General features: G+C 35.1%; 1 protein-coding gene across 2 annotated transcripts in view; it reads right to left on the minus strand.

Annotated features, from left to right (window-relative positions):
- LOC131161960 (probable S-adenosylmethionine carrier 2, chloroplastic) overlaps nt 1-19,183 on the minus strand; it is a 43,642-nt gene extending 24,459 nt beyond the window's left edge. The window contains exons 1-5 of one of the 2 annotated variants that reach the window (XM_058118031.1): nt 19,023-19,183; nt 17,883-18,027; nt 17,672-17,747; nt 16,976-17,071; nt 4,844-5,360 (exon numbers count right to left, since the gene is read on the minus strand). In XM_058118031.1, coding sequence (XP_057974014.1) covers nt 4,844-5,360; nt 16,976-17,071; nt 17,672-17,747; nt 17,883-18,008 — 815 coding nt within the window. In that variant the 5' untranslated portion in view covers nt 18,009-18,027; nt 19,023-19,183. The remainder of the gene's footprint in view (nt 1-4,843; nt 5,361-16,975; nt 17,072-17,671; nt 17,748-17,882; nt 18,028-19,022) is intronic. The other variant, XM_058118032.1, reaches the window with a different exon arrangement.
- Between the last annotated feature and the right edge of the window lie 6,223 nt (nt 19,184-25,406).

Genomic DNA, 25,406 nt, shown 5'->3' on the forward strand with positions numbered 1-25,406 from the left:
CTATGTGTACAAGGAATTTGCGTTACACAAGCGAAGTACACGTTCGCATTTCTTTTTCAGATAAACAATTTTCTAAATCAAACCCTACAACTAGTAGGAACCACACACATAATAAAAATGCATTAAAAAAAAAAATTAAGCATACACCGAAGGTAGACTACAATTTTTATAAAAAAAATGCAATATTACTTTTTTTAAAATATTTTCAAAGCACACCATGATCCAAAATAGCATGCCACCTAAACCTACCACCCATCCTCATACCATTAATCAACTAAGTGGTGTACCCTATCCCCATAATCATAACATGGCCCAACGTATCACATTCTAGGAAACTAAGGATGAAGCTAAACATCTAATAGCATTTTCATCTTTGTAGTTTAACTTTGTTCTACCACTTAAAATGCAGGGGAGAAGACATAACAAATTGATGTAAGGAAATATGAGGAGAGAGAGAAAGAGAGACAGGGGGACATTAATAGATTGATGTAAGGCAGCAGAGAAAATGAGCAAGAGGGGCAGGGGGTAGGAGAGGCAGAAAGGAGAAGAATAAGGAGGAGAAAAGGAAAGAAGGGAGAAGGAGAAAGAACAAGATGTGCTGTATGTAGAGATGAGAGACAGACACTCAAGGGAAATTGTGATTGATTTCAGATTTCAACTTATTTCTCACAATGCAACTAACAAATATTTAGAGGGCGAACCTTGCCTCAACAATAAGAATGTTACACCAAAATCTGAAGGTCAAAGGTTCAAATCACATAAACAAAATCGCGAAGCATTGAGGTAAGACTCGCCTTGCCCTTCCCAGACCTCAAATGAGATGGAATCCTTATGCATTGTGTATAGTCTTACAACTACCAACTATTTAAACACCCTAGAATTAACAATCTCTCCCACAACTAAAAAGGAATGCAACTTTCAAGTGTCTCAATGCAATCTCACAAATGTCATCCTCAGTAAGCCATGTAGCATTTGAAGTGGGTTGGCCTTTCTACTAAACCAAATATTGCAAAAAAAATCAATCTGAGGAAAATTGATGAACTTATCGCCTAGAACAGCATCAGTTGTATCGGATTTATTTTTGAAGCAATCAATGATGAAAGCCATAATAGTACCAAATCGCTAACAAATCACTCATGGGAAGTAGCTCAGCCACAAAAGTTATGAACCTCTGAAATAGTCCTAAGCTCACGCCACTCCCTAATGGTTCTAATCTAATGCTATCCTTGTGCAGAACCAAATATATATATATATATATTGCAAAGTTCTACGAAAAGTTGCACTTCTCAAGGCTAGCGTACAACTTAGTCTCCCTCAGGGTGACACAAATGTGACAAAGATGAATTAATTGCCCCACACTAGTCCTACTATAGACTAGTATGTCATCAAAACAGACACAGAATTTCCTACCAATGGTTGCTAGACCTAGTCATAACTCTAAACACTCATAGAGGAGCAAGGGTCAATAGAAAGTCCAAATGTATGACTAACAACTCACCATCTTGAGTGTTAAATGCATTTTTTTAATTGCTAAACAAAGTTTTAATTGCAATTTTTCACTCATATCCTAATCTAATTCTAATCTAGTGGTATTCAGTAAGATCAATCTTGGAATACCAACTAGAACCAGCTTATATATCAATTATGTCCTTAAGCCTAGGTATTGAAACCTATTGATGCTGCACACAAACAATACAATTTGAATTTTGGTAATTTTTCTTCTATTTTCGTTTTCTTTATTTATATTAATTAATTTACATAATAACCTTAACATTGTAAAAAAATTTCTTGAGATTTTATAGTATTATTATTTAGGACTGTTGAATGTTGCTCCTGCATCACCTCTACTAGATGGTAATCTCCCCAATTACTACTATCTATGCGCATACTCCAAGATCCATATTTTGGGTCAAAAGGACACACACAATGATTAAGGCTAGGCCTCACAAAACCTCTATCTAAAAGCTCTCCTACTTGCCAATTCAATTCAACACACTCCTTAATATTCAAGTATAGTGTCTAAGGTTAGGTAACTAGGATGAGAACCAAATCTATGGTAGCATGCTAAATATCTCTCATAGGTGGCAACTTAGGGACCTCACCTAGTACAGCATATGAAACTCAGTTAACAAATCTCCCATAGTAGGAAACATATCATATTTAGAATCTCTGACATCCAAATGGGTGTTAGTAGCAGCAAAAACTATCAAGTAGTTACACTTCCCACTCGCACTTTTAAATGCCTTATGTCTAGGATATGGTTTCTTTTGTTGACTAGATGTGAACATTGACTTCTTCTTGTTCTTGAAGTCCTTGAGTGTGGGTTAATTATGTCCTTTCCCACGTACCTAACTACACAAATATTCTCCCCACCATGGTTGGTTGCATTCAAATCATATAACAAGGGACATGATAACACACCATAGACCACTTCTATGCGTAACACATCACAAGTAAGCCTTATCCCTATAGTCCCTCCTAACTAAATGGATACTACAAACCTCATTGTGACCTGTAAAATGGTCTAGCTAACCCAAGCCATCATAAGAGCCACACAATATTCATACTACTACTCCATCAATGAACATACAAAATCTATTACATCAAAGGAAGTGGGGAAGATAGCGGTCCTCTTTCATTGATCCTTATCCACTGTAGAGAACAAAACAAATCTTACAAAAACATAGGCATCATTAACCTCAAAATCATCAACCATCTCACCCTCATCTCCAAAGCATGCAACTACATCAACAAACTAATCCTTACTACCCTATGAATCACCTAGCCCATACTCTAAAGCCATGGCTCGTTAGGACTCCAGGCATAAGAAGGATCACAAAAAGAGGGCTAGGATGAGTGATGGACCAATGCTACGCTGTAGTCATAGTGGTACTCTCCTTAGAAGCAAACTGTGAATGACCCTTGATTATGAAATACGTCTAGACTCTAGATTAAAAGACCTAATCCATAGTGACTCATTCACCTAAATAGATATCCTACAAGGAGTAATCTTCATGCACCTCTCAATGGCTAGGGTTTTTTGGTAGGCATTTCGAGAGTTTCAGGAGAACATCATTAAATCTCTCCCCAGTTTCATCAAGACTACAGGCAAACACAGTGACGGTGTGACATGTATACCACAACAAAGCATAAGCTCCTTAAAATGGTCCATATAACTAGTCTCATATGATTTATAGTTTGTTGACTAACTTATATTATCAAAATTACCCTCTTTAAACCAGGACTTCAAATTGACTTGAGGCTGAATACAATGAATAAAATATACTGCATGGTCTAGGAGCCGGACTCATCCTATTGAGTGCTGCAATTGGGTTGCTTACTGACTAATCTCGATCTCCTACCATAAGCCCTTATCATAAGTTCTTAACAACTTTATGACTTGTGCAAATTGTTTATTGAGTTGCTCAAATTTTGGTCAAAAAAATCCTGGAGTGTGTCAAGTATGGACATATAAAGCTTGAGCGTCAATCTGTGCAAGGTTAACCTATAAAGTTGAAGAGTCTACTGCATTGTCTAGGGGCTTGACTCATCCTATTGGGCACTACAGAAACTCTAGAGTGGGGAGAATACCCTGACCTGACCTAGAAATATGGAAATCCGTTGGGTTACTTGACTGATCAATCTTGGTCCCTGCTATAGCACCTTATACCTCACCAAGTACCTTAAAAACTGCCTTCCAATCATTCTCATCTGTTCCTACAATTTCTCAGCCATCACAACCAATTTTGTGCATTCTTTAATTTCTACAAGTTTTATCTGAAAATTGTGCAAAAAATTGACCAACTTCTCACAGAAAATCTCAAAATGTTGTAGATGAATCTCAATCTGATTGCTGGCAGGCCTAATTTCTCCTCCAAAACTCCTTCAAACTTCTGAAATTTGCAACTAAAGTCCAAGATGTCACAGCACATGTCAAAATACTGCAAGCAACGTTAAACTATTGTGAGATTTAGTCAATTTATGTGGTAGAGCGTTCTGTATGTAACAGTGGTGGAGGCGTCCCAAAATATTTCCGGTGTAGTGGTGTTTGAAGATGAGAGGCAGTGATTGTAATTTTCTGGGTATTTTCTGGTGATAAACAGTGCAACAACTGGTCTGTCTTTGCAATTTCAGGAGAGCTTCTTTTGTCTTTAATGGTTTAGTCAAAGAAAGTCAGAAAGCTGTGGATGTCACTCAAAATAATGCTCAGGTTTGCAGCTGTAATGCCACCGACAAGTTCTGTGTATATGTTTCAAATTTGGGCTCTGATACCAAACATGATGTAGGACAGCAGGAACATGGGAGATGAGAAAGAAAAAAGAAAAAAATGAAAGAACAAAAGGAAGACGAAGATGAAGAAGAGGACCTGTACACGGGAGAAAGACACAGGCGCGAAATTTGTGTGGAGAAAGACACACATGGGAAATTCTAATTGATTTCAATTTTTCAACTGATTTCTCCACAATGTAGCTACCAAATATTTGAACATCCTACAGTTGACAAAATAAATAATTACACAATAACCCTTAAGTAACTAAAAATACAAACAAACATAATTATTGATTTAACACATGAATCTTAGTTTCCTACACCTATGCTTATAATATGTGCATGTGTTCCAAATAGGCGGCCTAAGTGTGGCGGTGGTCCTCCATCATGGGTCTCTCTCTGCATGTGTGTGAGCTATCCTCTCTCTCTTTCTCTCTCTAAACCAGTGAGCATACATCCAGGCACCCCTATGGTAGTTTATTAGAGAAAAGAATTTTCCACAAGTAGTTACAAAACAAGAAAAATCCAAGAACTGAATCCAATTGGGCAGTTATAAAAGAAATGAAAATAAAACCTAGGAATGGGATCCATCCCAACTGCCTTCCAATTTAGCATTGTTAGGTGTAGGAATTGCCAGCTTGAAAAGAATATACCACCAAAAATGGAATCTCGAACTACTCCTGACCGAAGGCCTCTCCATAAAGCACCCCATCCTTCAAAGGAGATGATGTCTGGCAGCCTCCTAACATCACAGACAGAGGGTGGCCTCCCAGACCCAGTTATCATCCATGGGTATTCCTTTAAAGCACCAATCATATCTGGATGTTTCGTAGTCAAGGTCGACAAAAGACCTACTGAATGGTTCAATGCCTTCATATCTGGACTATATCCATGCAGTAGTCTTGCAATCACAGGTGCTACAGCTCTCTGTTCTGTAGTAGAGGTACAGGTTGGTATTCGAGATGCAGAAGTCACCTGTGCACGAAGTTTAATGAGTTCAAATGGGGAGCTGACAAGCGATTCCAGGGCACCAGCCACAAGCCCTGCTGAAAGGGCCTCAGAGACATGCACATAATTGTCTTCTTGACCATCTGCAAGGAAAGCATTTGTCACAACAACATAATTTCTCCACAGCAATGTATTGTGTGTTTATCAAGAATATAGTCCAATCATCTATATAAAAAATATTAGTAACTCATCTAATCATATCAAATTCAACGAGAGAGAGATCTGGTTGGACTATCTCATCTGCAGTCTCCATAGAAGTGTGTGCTTATCAAGAATAAAGCCCAATCATCTATATCAAACGAGAGATCTGGTTCACTTGTTATATCACAACTGCAATCTCCATAGAAAACAACTGCATGGTTGCACAAATTGTGTTACCATTGGCATTTGGCCCACAAACATGCACCTACTTCTTCACATAACAGGCTAGATAACATCAAGGTTACACCCTTTATTTTCTTTTTCAGTTGCATTCCCTTCTATTTTCTGCCTTACTTTGTGTCCCGAGGCATATATTTCATCTTTTCTCAAGCACTATTGTTTGTTTATGGGTGCTTTCGACTTTAGTAGAAATCAGAACAATAAGGAGACCAAGGAGCTCTCCCCACTTGTGACTTTGTTGGATTCCTATCAGTATTCTCATTGTGAGAATGTTATGATGTGTTGCTTGGATTCTTCTGGCATTTTTTCTTGTAAATCTTTCCATTCTAATCAAACCAGAACTTCTCTTTTTCCTCTTGCTAAGCAACTGGGGAAAGCTAAAACTCCTTCAAAGGTTAAAGGCATTTGTATGGACGATGGTTCTTGTTAAAAAACCACTTTACCCAAAAGTTTAGGTTGTGGGCCAACACAGTATAACAAGCTTTAACACTCCCCACAAATGCAGCCCGATAGCACGTGGAGAGATAAACAAACGACAAACAACACCCATTACAGGGAATAGAAAAAATTTTGAACACCACACAACAAACGTGGGCTACAAGACTAGATCTCAGGACTTCCTGATAACCAGCTCTGATACCATGTCAAAAAACCACTTTACCTAAAAGCTTAAGCTATTAGGCCGTGGGCCAACAATGTACACTAAGCTTTAACAGTTCTTGATAGAGTTAACCCGAAGAATTTAATGCAGTAATATGCGTTGTGCTATGCTAGTAGTGAGGATCATACTCATTTACTCTTCACTGATCCATAACTTGTTGCACTTGTCATCATTCTTTACAGGCTTTTACGTTGATTGGTTTTAGAGGTTTTAGGAGGCAAAAGAATGCGAAAAACTTTGTCATGGGACGCAATTTTTGCTGTTAAATTGGTACTTTGGTTGGGGAGAAATTCTCAGATCTTTAGAGATTGTGCTTCACTCTTGATTTGATATGGAACAGAATCGTTTTTTTGAGCATCCATATGGATTTTCTCTACAGATGTCTTTGGCAGCATGGCCTTTTCAGAAATTCAGGGTAATTGGTTGGCTTTATTAGCTTAATTTTTGTTTCCTATTGTGTTAAAATTATTTTTTGCTATTCAATTTTTTCCTTTTCTTTCCCGAGGATCTCCCATCCTCCTTGTACATTCTTCTCTCTTAATAAATTTCTTTTTTATATCTAAAAAATTTACTAGTTTAAGATACAACAGAGAAGCTTGACTCCTTCAAGACTAAAGCTTAAGCAATCATTAACCCTGAACATTTTACGCTCTGAATGTTTAGTGTTACCAGATACTACTTCACTCCACAGACCTAAGTGCAAAATGATCCTCCAAGTCACTCAGTAAACCAAGTTTAGAAATTTGCAAATCATAAACTAAACCACATCAGCTATCCAAAGACATCATGTGTAATTTGTAAACTAAGTGATGTAGGACAAGAAGCAAGACCTTGGGAAGATCCTTGCCCGAGAATAATTAAGATAAGTACGGTTAAGGAATTGTTGGGTTAAGTTAGTAACTTAGTATGTGTTTAGTTTAATTAGTATTGTGTGTATTAGGGGGCTTCTTTGTAGTAATTATATATTCTAGGGGTATGTATGTAGTTTTAGGGGTTTATATGTAATTTCAAGTGGAGAGGCTTTCTTACAAATAGTGTGTGAAAGCCATGTTGTAGGCAGTTATTGATGAATTTGAATTGGAATTGAATGTGAGTTTCCCCCTGGCATCTCTTCTCTCCTTCCTTCCCTTAACTTCCTCTCTTCTATTCTTTCTAAATTCTCCCATGGCTGCAGAACGTTGATGCTGCCCCTACATGATTTGGGAGCAGGGCCCAATATCGATCTCTATTCTTCCATTTCAAACCCCCCATCTTCCCTTCTCTCTTCTCTTCTACCATATTCTTCTTCTCCTTGTCTTCTTCTTCTTTCCTTCTCTCCTCTGTTCTGTAATTTCTTGCTCCCTCTCCGCTGCTTCTTCTTTCCTCTCTTCTTGTTCTCTAGCTCTCTGTTCTGTTCTCTCACTCTCTATTATGTATTAGTACTCCCTTCTTCTCTGTTCTGTCTTCTCCCTCCTCCTCCTCCTTCTTCATCATCTCTCCATTAATCTCTCCCTCTCCGTGTTTCTAATCTCATCATCTCTGTTCTGAACTTCAGTATTTAAAAAAAAAATAGAAAAAAGCAGTTCTGCAGTTTCTGAACTTCTCCAGAAATTCCAGTCATGTCCCCAAACCTTGAATACCACTTTCCAGCGACCATCCTGCAATACCACCCACACCATCAAACACAGAACACACCAACACCCCTTCCCCTACAATTTCATTGCCCTCCGATCACAGGAACACTCTCACATGCTGGAAAATATACTCCAGCCGTAGTCCTTCAAGAATCCCTAATTTCCTGTGTTTTTCTCATCACACCACTGTGCTTCCAACCCACTGATCTGCATTGACTTGAAGTTTCATCTCCGGAATTTTGCCTTTGGCGACCCACACACCCCACGCGCCAGTAAAGCGGGTGAGGAAGTTTCCCAGATTCTTCTAAAATTTCCTGTCTTACAAGAAATTGCCAGCAGCCACAATATTTTGAGTTTTTCCACAATAATTTGATCTGCAGCTTGATACTTTGATCGCGGGCACAATATATTGTAAGCATGCACGATAATTTGGCACAAAACCCTAAAAATTGTCATTGCCAGCATCAAAAATCAGGTTTTGTTGCTGTAATTTGTGAGTTTTCTTTGTGAATTTGTTTCATTACAGCAGGGCAAACAATATCAAGGTGAATTGAAGATAGTTTTTGAGAAATTAAGAGTAAGGCTTGCGGGAAATTGTGTCAAAGGGCTGTTGGTGATATATAGCTGCAGCATATATATGCATAAATTTGGCAACATGGTGACAAATTATAGGAAAAAGGAGTGCTCTTTGGCAAACTTTGGGCACAATTTCAAGCTTTTCAACATCTTGCTCAAATGCAGAGAAAAGGTTTGCAAATCACCATTGATGGAAGATGTCCAATGAATGTGCTTTCCATAAATGGAGTCACTCGAATGCAGCTTCATCTGGAACCTCACCCAGAGGCTTATGTGATATCTTGGGTTGATAACTCTACTATACATGTTTGCGAGAGAAATTTGGTTTCTATCCAAATGGGTGAATATTTGGCCAATGGTTAGTGTGATATCCTATCTATGAAGATTGGCCATGTACTCCTTGGTTCTCCTTGGTTGGATGATTTGGGTGTGACTCAAGTACATGAGAAGTGAGAACACATATGTCTTCCACTATAATGGAAAGAAAATCATTTTGAAGTCTGCTCTACCAACCAACCAGGACAAAGAATATGAGATTATTGATCACATCAAGATTACTAAACTTGAAGACACTGCAAGGCAACGAATGTGTTTGAAGAATCTAAAGTCTTTTAAACATTTCTTTGTAGAGTTTGTCATCCCCAATGAGTTCATTGATGCTAACTCCCAAGTCAAGTCTATGGTGCTGCCAATGGAACATGGTTTCTTATCTCATTCAAGTGTTAACTTAATCCAAGTTGGCTTCACCCTTTTGATCCTCCTACATTTCAAAATTTGAGGCCAAATTTTTTCTAACTGGGGGAGAGTTGATCTAGGACAAGAAGCAAGACCTTGGAAAGATCCATACTGGAGAATAATTAAGAAGAGAAGGGCTAAGGAATTGTTGGGTTAGGTTAGTAGTTTATTATGTGTGTAGTTTAATTAGTAGAGTATTATGTGAATTTGGGGCTTGTTTGTAGTAATTGTGCATTCTAGGGATATGTTTCTAAAGTAATGTAGTTTTAAGGGTTTATATGAAATTTTATGTGAAGAGGCTTTCTTATAGATAGTGTGTGAAAGTCGTGCTGTAGGCAGTTATTGATGAATTTGAATTGGAATTGAACAGGGGAGGTATCTCCCCTATCCTCCCTTCCCTTTCCTTCCTCTCTTCTATTTCTTCTAAATGCTCCAATGGCTGCAGAACCTTGATGCTGCCCCTGCATGTCTAAGCTTAAAGTCTGGTGGACACGAAATTTACACTTTTACAGTGAAAATACATTGCATATCCCATTAATAATGAAAAGATCATATACGGTAAAGAAAGGTAGTAAACCTCAGTTCCTGTAAAAGGAAAGCACATGAACAAAGTGCAAGATATCATAACAGTCAATACCTCACAGTTCCTAAAATAATTATTAAAAAATGTATGCTTAAAAAGATGCCAAACCTCAGTTTCATTATAATTAAAGTTGCTTGCAAAGTACAACATTCCATAAAAATTAATATGATATTTACAGTGTAGAAAATTCCACTCTTACTCGATTTTCTATTGCAAAGCAAGGTACCATATCTGTTTTACAGGAGGAATATATGAAGTTTCTACAAGTTTCTCTTCACATTGCAGCTCTTGCTTAGATGGGTAATCTAATCTCTCTCCCACTAGTCCTTCAGTTCTGATGGGTCAACTACTACAGTTAAGGGAATATAAACATTAAATCCTACTCCCTCTATCTCTCTCACTCTCTTCTATTTTTGTAAATTCCTAAGTTTCCCCATAATCTTATGTTTGTAAGATTATAAAGTCCATAAACTATTCCATATAACCTTCTAATGTAGGACAAGAACTAAGACCTTGGGAAGATCCTCGCTAGAAAATAATTAAGAAGAGTTGGGTTAAGGAATTGTGGGGTTAAGTTAGTAGTTTATTATGTGGGTTCAGTATTAATTAGTATAGGATTGTGTGTATTTGGGGGTTGTTTGTAATATTTGTGTAAAATAGGGGTACATTTGTAATGTAATGTAGTTTTAGGGGTTATGCATAATTTCATGTAAAGAGGCTTTCTTATAATTAGTGTGTGAAAGCCATGTTATAGTTATTGATGAATTTGAATTGAATTGAACGTGAGTTCCCCCCCTGGTATCTCCTCTTCCCTCCCTTCCCCTTCCCCTTCCCCCCTTCCTCCTCTTCTAATTTCTCCATGGCTGCAGGACCTTGATGCTGCCCCTGCATCATTTGGTATCAGAGCCCAACCACAATCTCATTCTTCCATTTCAATTCCCCCATCTTTTCTTTTCAATCTTCTTCTTGCCCCCTCTTCTTCTCTTCTTCCTTTCCCCCACTGTTCTGCAACTTCCATCTCCCTCTGCTACAACAACTTCTTCTTTCTTTCTCCTCCTCTATTCTGTAACTTCTCCCTCCCTCCCTGCTGCTGCTTCTTTCTCCTTCTCTTCTTCTTCTTTCCTTCTCCCCTTTGTTCTGTAACTTCTGCTCCCTCTCTGCTGCTGCTTTTTCCTTCTTCTCTTCTTGTTCTCTGGTTTTCTGTTCTGATCTCCTGCTCTGTCCCTAATCCTTTGCTGCCCAGCAGCCTTCTGCCCTCTTGCTTCTTCTCTGTTTCTCTTCTCCTTCTCTTCTTCCTCTTCCCTTTAATTCTCTCCTGTAACTCTCTCAACCCTCTTTCTCATTTCTGCATTTTGTGGCTGTCTCTTGGCAGTTCCTGACAGTTTCTGTCCAGCTACTCCTCTAACCTCCCATCTTCTTCTTTTCTCTCCCATAACTCTCAACTCTCTTTCACATTTCTGAATTATGTGGCCGTCTCTTGGCAGTTTCTGCCCAGCAACTCCTCCAACCTCCCATCTTCTTCTTTTCTCTCATTCAATTTCTTATCTCTCTCTCTCTCTCTCTCTATTTCTGAACTTCAGTTTTTCACACCAAAAAAAAAAAAAACCGAAAAACAGTTCTGCAGTTTCTGAACTTCTCAGAAATTTTAGTCGTGTCCCCAAATCTCAAACACTGCTTTCCAATGACCATCCTGCAATACCACCCACACCACCAAAAACAGAACCCCCTGAAACCCTTCCCCTCAAAATTTCATCGCTATCCAACCAATGGTGGAACCCTCACACGCCAGCCAAGCATACTCCAGCCATTGGCCTTCAAGTGCAATATTTGACACGAAACCCCAGAAATTGTCACTGCCAGCATCAAAAATCAAGTTTTGTTGCTGTAATTTGTGAGTTTTCTTAGTGAATTTGTTTCATTTCAGCAGGACAACCAATATCAACGTGAATTGAAGATAGTTTTTGAGAAACTGGGAGTAAGGCTTGTGGGAAATTGTGTAAAAGGCTGTTGGTGATATAAAGCTGCAGCATACATACATATATATATATATATATATATATATATATATATATATATATATGCTGCATAAATTCACCAACATGGTGACAAATTATAGGACAAAGGAATGCCATTTATCATACCTTGGGCACAATTTCAAACTCTTCAACACCTTTCTCAAATTAGGCGAAAAGGTTTGCAAAATCATTATTGATGGAAGATGTCCAATGAATGTGGTTTACATAAAAGGAGCCACTCGAATGCAACTTCATCCGGAACCTCACTCAGAGCCTTATGAGATGTCTTGGGTTGATAACTCTATTGTACATGTTCATGAAAGAAGTTTGGTTCCCATCCAAATGGGTGAATATTTGGCCAATGTTTGGTGTGATATCCTACCTATGAAGATTGGTCATGCACTCCTTGGTTCTCCTTGGTTGGATGATTTAGGTGTAACTCAAGGACATGAGAACACATGTCTTTCACTATAATGGAAAGAAAATCGTTTTGAAGTCCGCTCTACCAATGAACCAAGACAAAGAATCAGTCATAATTATTCAGCTTGAAGACAATACAAGGAAGGAAATGAATGTGTTTGAAGACATCCAAAGTCCTTTAGACATTCTAATTGTTGAGTTTGGCATTCCCAATATGCTTATTGATGCTAACTCTCAATTCAAGTCTATGACGCTGCCAAAGGATCATGGTTTCTTGTATGACCCAAGCACTGGCTTTCAAAGAATCCAAGTTTGCTTCTCCCTTTTAATTCTCCAACATTTCAAAATTCGAGGCCGAATTTTTTCTAACTAGGGGAGAGTTGATGTAGGTCAAAAACTAAGACCTTGGGAAAATCCTTGCTGGAAAATAATTAAGAAGAGTTCGGCTAAGGAATTGTGGGGTTAATTTAGCAGTTTATTATGTGTGTTCAGTATTAATTAGTATAGGATTATGTGTATTTGGGGGCTTTTTGTAATATTTGTGTAAAATAGGGGTATATTTGTAATGTAATATAGTTTTAGGGGTTATGTGTAATTTCATGTAAAGAGGCTTTTTTATAAATAGTGTGTGAAAGCCACATTGTAGTTAGTTGTTGATGAATTTGAATTGAATTGAACGTGAGTTTCCCCCTTGGTATCTCCTCTCTCCTCCTCCCTTCCCCTTCCCCCCCTTTTCCTACTTCTCTTCTAATTTTTCCATGGCTGCAGAACCTTAATGCTGCCCCTGCATCACCTTCTTTCCCCAATGTTTGTTGTCATCTAGAATTTGAAAACAAGGAAAACAATTGGCACATGAGGGTGGTGGCTTTTACTACTTTGGGTCGCCATCCTCTCCTACTGCCTGCACTGCTGTTAATACACCACTTCAAATCTATTATCACCTTGATCATCCTTCGCTGGACAAGTTAGAACAGTTGATTCTTACTTTTTGAGTTCGGTGCCTACTTTTAAGTGTTAATTCTTGTTAGTTCAAAAAGCACCATCACGTTTCGTCTGAATCCCAAGTCAATAAACAGGCAGACAACATGGTTTTAAATAACGGTAACATCCACGGCATAATGGTTGCAGCCATTGAGGACATTGCATGACAGGTAACAAACACCATGCTCAAGAATTCATTTTTTGGATTAGTCTTATTAAAAAACATATTGATTCACATATTTTGATCCGGGAATCATATAAACTAATGCTTTAAATGATTATTTTAGCAAATTTTAATCAATTAAATTTAACATATACGACAAGTATTGGATGTCATCTTGGTTGCTTTAGCTGCTATTGGCAAGAAGAAGCATGCATTTGCTACTTTTCACTACTTTACTGATTATAAGTGAAGTTTAAACTAAGAAATCATAAACATAAAGAAATATAAAATATACAATGCCATCTTTTGCACTTTCTTAGTCTTTAATGGAATTTTTGCTATACAAAAAGCAAAATATAGAATGTTCATATGTCAAACGAGAACAAAAATGCATAGCAATAGAACGTACTTTTGTCTCCAAATTAGGTGTAAGAAAAACACAAAAAAGAAAAGAATGAACTTACAATACAAACATATGCTATTTAATAAGACAAAAGTTGGTTTATTTGAAAGCTAGTTATTTAAAAAAAACAAATGCATACTAAATATCAAGGAAAATAAACCCAAAAATGAATTCTTTATAAAAAATTACTAACTAAAAAAAAACCAACTTAAAATTGAGTTCATAAGCATCAAGAAAGGCAAAGAAAGGAAAAAAAAAATGTAGAAAAAAAAGGACTTGAGAACCAATTTTAGTCATTCACAGTCAATCTAACATTGTGACAACCCGTAACGACAAATATCAAGACCATAATGATCGTTGTGGTTGTAAATGACAGGACCTCTGAGATATCACCCTATAATAGTCTCGGGAGCCAACGATACTATTACGCAAAGACCATAACAGCCATCATGCACTGATTTTAAAACTACAGCAAACCACACTTTCATGTTAGCTCATTCTAATGTTTGGGGCACTAGACTCCAAGTTGTGCTACGTTAAAGTTGGGCTTAAAATATTTTGTCACTCTCGTATATGATTACTCAAGGAAGACTTGACTCTATTTAATAATGAATCATCTTGAGTAATTTCAAATATTTTGTGTCTTTTCTTCTAAAATAAAGGCTCAATTTGATTTGCATGTCATTATAATTTCTAGTGATAATATTAAGGAGCATATCAATATCCAACTCACTACCTATATGACTATAAATCTAGTATGATTCAGGAATCATCTTGCTCATTGAGAAGAAAAACAAACACATACTTGAATTCACTTATACCGTGTTGTATCACATGAATGCCCATAAAGTAGGGAGTGATGTCATGTTCATTGCTTGCTCTCTTATCAACAAAATTCCATCCTTGTCCTTGGTGATAGAATACCCCATTTTTTTATCTTCCTAAATACTCATTTGTTCTCACTACCTCTTTGTATGTTTGGGCGTGTGTCACTTGTTCAACAATTAACTCCAATAGTAAATAAGTTGCATCATTGTGCTACAATTGTATTTTTCTAGGCTACTCTTGTACTCAAAAGGGATATCAATCTTATAGTCCTACTCCGCATCATTTCTTTGTCTTCACTAATGCTACCTTCTTTCCTTTCAATTCCTTAAGTTTTGCTGATCTTACTTAATCCTTTCCTCCACCTAATCTTTTGGATTTTAGCCTATTTCTCATCCCAATCCTACTCCTAAGTTGTCAACTCAGTTGAACAATTCTAGTCACTTGGATCATCCTTATTTGTAGGCAGACACACAACATCAACTCAAGGGAACAGATCCCCCTCCAAATTTTAATATTGCGCCCTTGATTTTCTCATCTGATAATCAAACTCCCCATGATATTTACCTTCCTATTGCCATCTGTATGCACATGTGCCCAACATCCAATCTTTGTTTTTATCTTTTATGATTTCTTGTCACCCTTACACTACTATTTTGTTACCACTTTTTCCACCATTTCCTTCGCAAGTATGTGTCTGAGCCTTAACTCACCATAGGAGGAGAGTTATAATGGTAAAAGAGATGTGAGTCTTACAGGGTATGCTTGGGAATTGATGCCTCTTCCAATGGATTACAAGTTTGTGGTTGGACGTTGAATGCATTGTGATGGTAAACTATGATGGTTCTATGGATTGCCTAAAGGCCCGTCTTGTTGCCAAAGGGTATAGTCAAGTATATGTTTAGGATGATTCTCACACATTTTCCCCAAACATGAAACTTGTATCAATCTGGATTTTATCTCCTTAGCCACCACTTGTCATTGGCCTTGCATTAGTAAGATGTGAAGAATACCTTCCTAAATGGTAATTTTCAAAAGGGGTACTATAAGGAACAACCTAGGTTTGTTGCTCTTAGGAAGTCAACATTGGTGTGTCATATCAAGAAATCCTTATATGATCAAAAGTTATCTCCCAAAGCATGGTTTGGTGCATCAATGCAGTAATGCTTGAGTTTGGTGTGTAGGAGTTGCAATAGATGATGAGGGTACCTAGAGCTTGAAGCATTTTCTTCAAGTAAAGTTTTAAACTAAAAGTTTGAGGCAATTGAAACACTTCTTGGGTATAGAAGTATCCAAATCTCGTATAGGAACCATCTTTTCACAGAGGAAGTATGTTCTAGATTTTTCAAATGAGATTATGTTGTTGGGATCCAAACTTATTAATACACCCATAAGTCCTATGAACAAATTGTTGCCAGAGACTCAAACATGTAGGAGATACTTTGGAAAGTTAAAGCTCACAGTCAATCACTCAATTAGATATATCTTTCACAACAAATTTAGTGAACCAATTTTTCTATTCTCCTCAAACAAGTTACATGGAATGTTGCCATTTGTATCTTGTGGTCCCTCAAAAGTGGACCTATGAGAAGTCTCTAATATCAAGATTGGCATACTCATGTTCAAGGATATATAAATGCAGATTGAGCTAGGTCACCCCCAACAAAGTATCCACCCCTTATTTGTTGTAATGTGGTATCATGGAAGAGAAGAAACAAATTGTGGTGGCCCAGTCGAGTTGTTAAGTTAAAATATAGGGCCAAGAACATGTTGGAAGGATTTGGTTTTTCAAAGTTTTAGCCTATGAGGTTGATGATGTGTGACAATCAAGTTGCTATTTATATCGTCTCCAATCTGATCTTCTATGAGAGAACAAAACATATTAAAGTTGAGAGTCAATTTGTTCAAGAGAAACCCAAAAGCTTGGGCAAAAGCTCAGTAACCACTTAAGTGAAGTCTAAATACCAACTTGCTGATTTGTTCATGGAAGTTTTTTGGGACGCTCGAGTTAAATCAATTTGTAACCAGCTAAAGCACATGATATCAACGCTCCAATTTGAGAGAGAGTCTTATTCATCCTTTAGTAGCATTACTTATCTTAGTAAGCATGAGTTAATAAGAGTATTATGGTCATTGTAATGTATTTGACATATACTATAAATAGAGGGGGAGATCTATAGCTAGGTTTTCCAAATTACTGAACACTGTTAACAATTATTTCCTTTTCAAAGACAACAAAGAAACTCTGCATGAATAAAACATCAAAGAACAAGGGTCAAGCCAAAACAAAATGACCATCTATGAGGAAATATTGAAGTAGCATACTAGCATAGAGAGGGTACCTTTATAAAAAGCTGTCAAAATTTCATAGATTCCAAAGCGAGTTCCAACACCCGATATCCTCCCCAACACTGACCAGCCAAGACCGCTATACAAACCTACAATGCACAGCATAATAAAATTGAAAAAAAAAATGATTAGAATAGGGATTAAATTCATAGTAGACCATATTTATAAAAGTATTGAAGACGGAAAGGGATGAACAAAAAACACTATTAAATTAAAAAAAGTACAAATTGAGCAAAAAAATCCCCACAAAACCTTTAGCTCGATTAAGTGTTTTTCTTGTATCTTTGTTTGCAATACTTCTCACCATTGTAGAATGTTTGAAAGCATTAATCTTCCATAATTCAGACCATCAAATTTAAGACCTACAGAATCTCCTATTCTTACTCCATTATGGTTCCCAAAATCATAACTGCCTATCATATCAAGTTCATTCTCACTATACCTCCATTATGAAGTGGTAAACAGCAAGACTTTATTTACAATCCAGCTTAAATACCCACTTCAAATCCAACATTTCCCAGCAAAATTAGTAAAAATTGTAATATGCCCTTCATACTGAATAAGTTATTGAAATCATAAATTTGTTCCGCCCCAACTCATAAAGACTAAAAACATTTAAAAATCAATTTATTCAAGTAATTCGAAAGAAGAGAACATAAAATGAAAATTAATGAAGAATTAGAAGTTACCCGAATTTCCTGACAATGATCGAACTCTATCTAGCACTTGAGCTGTGGTTAGAACTTTACTGGAACCTGACCCAACCTGTTCTCAAATTCCATCTCAACAAATCAGCACGATGGATTAAAGAAGAAGCAGAAACTTATGAAGCGTTATTGCCAATCAAGCATGTCCTTGAACAAGAAAAATCAAGGAGTGAAACAGGGGTTAAGATGAAACCTGGATAAGGATTTTGATGGTATCGAGAGGGTAAGTGAGAGCAGTTCCCAACGTCACTGACCCAACAGCGGCAATCGCATGGGTTGCAAATACCTGGTTCTTCAACAGTTCCTCCATCACGAACATTTACATCTACAGACAAGCCCTGAGATATTAAACATTGCATGGGTAAGTGAATCACTCAACTATTTAATTTTTAAAATTTATGATTATTTTCAAAATTTTATGAAACCGATTTAATTAAATACCTATTTTTATTTAATTAAATACCTATTTTTAATAAGTTTTTGTATTGAAAATAAAAATACCTTTCCTATATTGATCACACATTAGTATTTAACGGTCATCTTCTTGAAATATTTCTTAAGAACATTAACATGAAAAATCTATATATATTCTTGAAAATATTATAACATAGAAAATATTTCCGTAATAGACTTTCCATTTTGAAAATGAGATTTTTAAAAATATTATTTTATGTAAATATTTTTTATAGCGCAAACTATATATCCTCTAATGATTTTCATGTTTTATGTTAATGCTATGACTACTTTTCATGATATATTTTATTCAAATCCATAAATTCAAATTCAATAGCTAGTGAGAGACTTTGTTATTTTTGAATAGTCGGAAAGACAATTTCTTCCTCCTTCCCATTCCACCATTATTTTTTAATCACTTCAATTATGAAAAGAAATTTTCATTTTCAGTTTTCAAAACAATTGCAACTCTATTACCTTATTTTTAAATTTTTCATCATTTACATAAAAACTTTAAAAGCAATTCTTATAATATTATATTTATCCAAATGTACACAAATACAAATTTAAAGTATCTCTCGAACATTTCGATTCAGTTTGAATAAAAGAATACAACAATTCTCTCAAGAAAATTTTCGTAAGTTAACATTTTCATGATTAAGGCGATGAGTCCACAAACTATCCAGACTCCATGAACGCTATGAATTTGATTATAAATCTAAAATAATAGCTATGAATCACAAGAAGAAGAAGAACAAGAACGACATGTCGAAGAAGAATTAGGGGAAAACCTTCCAATGTCCATTAAAGGTATGAATTTAATCACAAAATAGTTACGAACAAGAACAAATTGAAAAAGATGAATTGGGGGAAAATTTACCTGAACGGCCACTCTACGAGTAGTAATTAGGGCTTTTCGTGTTTCTGCACGAACCGCAGAGAGCGAAGCGCAGGCGGAGCGCAGAGCTGCTGCAGCCTGCAAGTTTGCAACGAGCTCTCAATTTATTTTGCTTTCACACTTTATTTTTAAGTTTTCGAAAATTATTAAAAAGACTCACTGATCTTTCAGATATTATACTTTGGCCCCTAATCTACTAGCTTTTGTTTAGTGGGAACAGCTGGAATCCGCAAATGTAGCGGAGGCAAAATAGGGTGCCACTTGCAAATTATTAATTAAAATTACTTGTGGACCTAATTTGCCAAAGACAATATTTTGTCATTTTTTTTGGGTAAAAAGTATTAAACAAAAAATAGTGAATAAATTCTGTAATTTAGGTAGATAATAATTTTAGCATAGCTTCTATTTGGTACCATTGTTATTTTATATATTCTATTTTTCTTTTTGTTCATTGAAAAAATATATTATAAAAATATATTTATTTATGTTATCAGTCTTTTGTTTCTGTGGTTAGTTTCAACTATTTGCGAAAAAACTAAAAATTAGATTTTATAATTTTCACTCTAGGGATAAGTGAAAGCAATGATGCTAGCATTAAGGTATTCACTCTGTTGCAGTAGGTCAAGTCAATCAATACGTCAAATTCAATTCGACTGAAAAACTTAAAAAATGAAAACTCAGTTTGAAATTGATGACAAAATTATTAAATTTGAATTAAAATCTTTTAAAATTTAAATTTGACTTACTTAAATTTGATTTAATTATAGATTAATATTAAATATTTATATATATATTGACTCAAGTAAACGCATTATAATAGTTAAATTTGATTCAATTGAAAAATACTATGATTGAAAAATTTAACTCAAGTTTGATCGATTCTAAAATTATTAAATTCGAACTTGATTAGGCTAAAAGTTTTTAAAATTTGAGTTTGACTCGATTAACTTCAACTTAATTATAAATGAATATTATAATAATTGAATTTGATTTGGTTGGACAATATTAAGATCGAAATTTGTCTCAAAAACTTGATTCCGTCAGAAGTTCTTAAAAAATTTGAGTCAACTCAATTAAGTTTAACTTAGTTAGAGGTTAATATTAAATACATGTATATAATAAATAACATACACGTCTATATATCTATACTATATATAAAAATACAAATATTGTAAATCATTTTAAGGACAAATATTATTATCTTGAAAAAAAATTAAAAACTCCTATTTAAGATGTAATTGTAAATTAAATTTGTAAAATATTTTTATTTTTAAAAGTAAATTTCAATAATACCAACATTCCAAAGAAAAGTAAAAGGCTATATAAGTATGGATGGTATAAATTATTTTATTGACAAAATATTATTACTATTTTAAAAGTAAGACCAAATATTCCTAAAAAATAATTGTATAATATAATATAGAAAATAAATTCAATCAAAATTAGATAAAACTACATTTAAAGAGTATGAAAAAATGTTTGAACCTAAAGGAAAAAACTTTCATATAATTAAAAAAGAAATAAACTAACATTGTATGTAGATATTTATATTTACATTTATACTTGTAGTAAATTAATAGAGACAAATAAAGTTAAACATTTTTTTGGAAAAATGTTAGTATATTTTAAAAGTAATATAAAACATTCCTAATAAAGAATAAATTCAACCAAATTAAGATTAAGTCATATTTATAAAACATATGTTAAAGTTTGAACATAAAAAATAATTTTTTAGTCAAAAAAGGCACTGTGTATGCATATCATATATAGTGTGTATCTATACTAAAGTTTTAAAGGAGATCGTTCTGCCTTCAAATCTCTCCAAATCCCAAGCTTAATTTTCTCATATTTTTGAAAAATTTTAATTTCTAACTATTATCTCATTGATTAAAAATTTAGATTTCTCAATTTGATTGGTTGGTATATTTTTAAAATATAATTAAACATCAACTTCTTCTCTATTTATTCATCACTCATTATGCAACTTTTATAACCATTTTAACTACTTTTATTACCTTATCCAACTTAGCAACATTAATTTTGCCTAACTTTTAGCATTTTTCACTTTAAAAACCCTCACTACCTCAGTTATTCCCTAGTCTCTATACTCTCAATTCCATCACCTTCTGCTTTCTCTTCCCAATTTTTTTTTTTTTTTTTTTTTTTGTTTTCTTCCTCACCAATTGTGACAGGAATGGTGTATTCTAGGTGAATTGGGTATTTAAAAAATTTTAGATTACTTTTTTCCCAATTTCAAAACTCACAATCAGTATATCGCAACCTAAGGTCGTTATAAGCAATCACCAATTCCACAAATATAAAGATATGCAAAAATTTAAATCATGCACAACAAATTAAATATATCATTCAAGTGCGGAAGTTAAAGAAATAAGGAAAGAGAAAGCTCAGACACGATATTTTTATCGAAGTTCGACCAAACCAGCATGCGTCCTCGCCTTGAGCCAACAATCCAAGGATTCCACTATGTGCTCACTTAATCGGGCGGAGCGACGCTATTTACACTTCTACTTACGGGCGGAGTCACCCCAGCTCACTTACGGACGAAGCCAAACTACTTCTCCTTATGGACAGAGTCTCCCCAGCTCACTTACCGAGTTGAGCCAAGCCAAACCGGTTTTCCTTGCAAGATAGAGTATCCCTAGCTCAATTTATCAAGTTTAGTCAAACTAGTTCTTTCTTATAGGGCGGAGTCTCCCTAACTCAATTTACTAGGCCAAACCAATCTCATATAAGTATAAAATTTTTTCATACAAGTAAATGCTTCTCAGAAAGCAAAGATGTACAAATATGAAACTCAAAAATGTACTCTCAAATGATATGAACTTAAGCTCTGTAAAGTATGTATGTTTTTCTCAAAACAACTTTTGCAATTTTTGAATAAAATATATATGATAAATCCTTTAAAGATTAAAAGCCAAATAAATTTCTTCAATAATATTTTTCAATAAAAAGTAGGAGAATTTAGGGTTTTACCTTCAAATGATTTTTGCCCAAATAAATGTAAGATACCTTTCAAGCAAAGATATGTAAATAAAAATACGCTCAAAATTTTCTTAACCTACCTAAAGATTTTCTCAAAAATATATTTTAAAATAAATATAGGAGAAGCCTAGGGTATTTGCTCAAGAAGATTTTTGCAATAAAAAACTATGTGAACTTTTGGATTTTGCAATAGATGTGCAAAACGATTCACAAGCTAGAATAAGTTTTTCCAAAAATATTTATCAAAAAAATATATGGAAGAAACTTTAATCTTACTCTTGAAAATTGTTTTTCAAAATGAAAGATGAGTGAGAGTAAGTGTTTTAAAAATGATGGTATAAACGCCCACAAGAATTATTCTAAAACAACCCTCAAATGCAATAACCTTGCAAGTGAAGGGAGTAAAAGAAATAATTAAAGCTCTCTTAAAGAGATTTTTCAAAGGAATAGTAAAGAGAGTATGAATTTAAAGCACAAAAAATTTAGAGAGAATTTCAAGCTAATCAAGGTGCTAATTATGCTTTGGAATGGGCTATATATAGAATTCATTATGACCGTTGGGGACATGCTCGTCATTTTAGAAAATTTTAATTAAAAAATTAATGAAATTTAATGCTGAAAAATCTGGCCAACTCGAGAGGTACGGTCGGCTGGGGAATGCGCCGGTCAACCAGCCTAAGGCAAAATTCGAATTTTCTCAAGAGTTTGGTCGACTGTGCAAGATGTTGGTCGGCTGGCCATAGGCGATATGTAAAGTTATAATAGTTCGGTCGACCGAGCCTTATGAACTGGTCACCTGGGCATAAAGGCCGATCGACTAAGGCATTTTTGTTCTAAGATGGCCAATCGGGTGGGCTACACAAACTTGGCCAAAGTTAAGGCTAGTCGGCTTGGCATTTCAAGAGAAAACATGCTCGGTCGGTTGGACATATGTATCTTAACCAAAAGACTATGGTCAATCAAGTGAGGTGATTATAACGTGCATGGGTCGGTCAACCGAGATCATTGAAAACCTAAGTTTTTGTCCTATTTTTTTCATAAACACCATTAAAAACTCTTGCTTTGATACCATGTGAAAAAGAATATTTGGTGTTGGCAAAAAATTTTGTTACTATATGAATATTTATTTTTGAAATTACAAGATGTCTTCTCCCAATATATATATACAAAGCTAAGACAAAAAATCAGCAATCAGCTCCAGAACCAGCAAGCTGCTCCTCCAATTTTCTTGAAAATTAGCTCCAGCTTTCCTAAAAATCAGCAAGCCGCTTCTCCAGCTTTCTTGAAAATCAATATGCAGCACTGTCCATATTTAATGCATCCTGATTTTCTTTCTGATTTTCCTTTAGTTTTCTCAATACCTATACAAATTTCTTCTCTTTGTTTTAGCTTGATTCTTGAATTGTTCATCTAAGTTATGACAATGTTTGGTCAAAAAATGACTATTAGCAATTGCAAAAAGGAATTTTCACAAGCAATTTTTAAGGGAAAAAAAAGTAATTTTTGAAAAGCAATTAAGTATCATTTTTTTTTTTTCACTTAGAAATGGTTACTCTACATAGGCAACGAAAAGGTTGTAATTTTTACAGCTTCCCTCTTCTCTCCCCTCTCTCTCTCTCCTAAATTCTTTGGACGTGTGCATAAGGACTAATAGCTTGCTCTCTCCTCCCTACTCTTGCTGCCTCCACTACCAAATGACATCCCCCCTCCTCTAGCTTACGCCAGAAAGACCCTAAACCTTTTCTTCTCGGCCTTATGTCACCTCCACTACCAAATCTAGTGGTGCTTTGCCAAATCACCCTCTCTTTCTTGGGCCTGTGTCGAGGGAGGGACCTTGGGCATACCCCTCCTCTACCTCACACTACCTCTGCCGCTTCAATGGTGGTGCTTTGGAAAGTTCTCTCTCTCTCTCTCTCTCTCTCTCTCTCTCTCTCTCACTTGTGTTTAGGAAGGGCTCCTAGGCCTCTTCTCTTTTTTCACCTCATACTATCTCTCACTGATTCTAGTAGTGGTTCGCCAAGTCTAGTGGGGCTTTGCTAAGTCTCTCTTTTTTTTCCTCCCAAGGCACAAAACCTAGGCTACACAATGAGGTAGCCCTCTCCCATCCACCACGCCCTCCTACCCTTACCAAGATTCAAAGTTGAAACCTCGAACAGAAAAGTCCCCATCTCTTTCTCTCTCTAAAGAATATTAGGAATTAATGATGATATATAAAATTATTATCAAACTAATAATATTATAAACATAAATTAATGATATGTTCATCAAAAAATAATAAAAAATAGAAAATATATAAATGTTAACAAACATAAATATTAATTAAATTGTTAATTAGAAAACACTTAAAATGTTAATTTAAATATTAATTAAAACCTTTAACAAAAAATTTATTTAATAATATTACCAACATAATTTAATAATCACATACTGTTTTATATATGTTATAATATATTAGTTATTTGTCCAAACATAATATTACACTTACTATGTATTCATTAGGCTTTGAAGATAAAGTGATTTCCAAATGCCACTCATTTTACTAGCACTTACAATCAATACTAATTTTTAAACTCAACCACAGTAGTTATGACTTTGGACACTTCTAGTCTGTAATTATCATCAACTCAGTTTTTTTTTTTTTTTTTTTAACTTTTGGTTAAAGGATACTTTTTCTTAAGTCATTCCAGAAAAATTCTTACAATATTATACTTCACTCTTTGGAATTTTATTTGTAACAATTTAAACCTTACAATTTTATAATTAAACTAGTTGAAGTCCTAACTCAGGAACCTCATCAAAGCCAAAATGAATGCTTTAAAGATCAATCACTTGCAATTAAAGCTTTGGAGAGTGACACCAAATACTATTTTCACAAAAACGAAAACTTTAATAATAATGGTAACAATGAACCGCACCTTGAGCTCAAGTGGTTCATCCCCTGGCTCCCTGTGTAATGTCCAAAGTTCAATCCCCTGGAGTACATTTCCTCCTGATATTTTAAAGTGAAAGGAGGGGGTCAGGGGTTGGGCATCGAGGGGTTTGTCCTTATATATATATATATATATATATATATATATATATATAAACAACTCAGTATCTTCTATTGGGAAAGGGGGCAAGTTTGCTCCAATTGAATGTTTCTTGTTTTATTATACATCCAGAAAGATTCAATGCATCCGGCTGTTTCACCACTTCAACCAAATATAGTTTTAAGACGACATAAATTGCAAATTGCAACTACAAATTATATAAATCAAACTTAAGCACAGAATAATAACTCTACGCCTGCTCCTCACAGATCAACATCACAGTATCCATGTCATTGCTTGTAAACATGAACCCTAGCTTTGCCATGTTTTAACC

Source organism: Malania oleifera, chromosome 8 (genome assembly GCF_029873635.1).
Source record: "Malania oleifera isolate guangnan ecotype guangnan chromosome 8, ASM2987363v1, whole genome shotgun sequence".
In the NCBI taxonomy this organism is placed as follows: Eukaryota; Viridiplantae; Streptophyta; class Magnoliopsida; order Santalales; family Ximeniaceae; genus Malania; species Malania oleifera.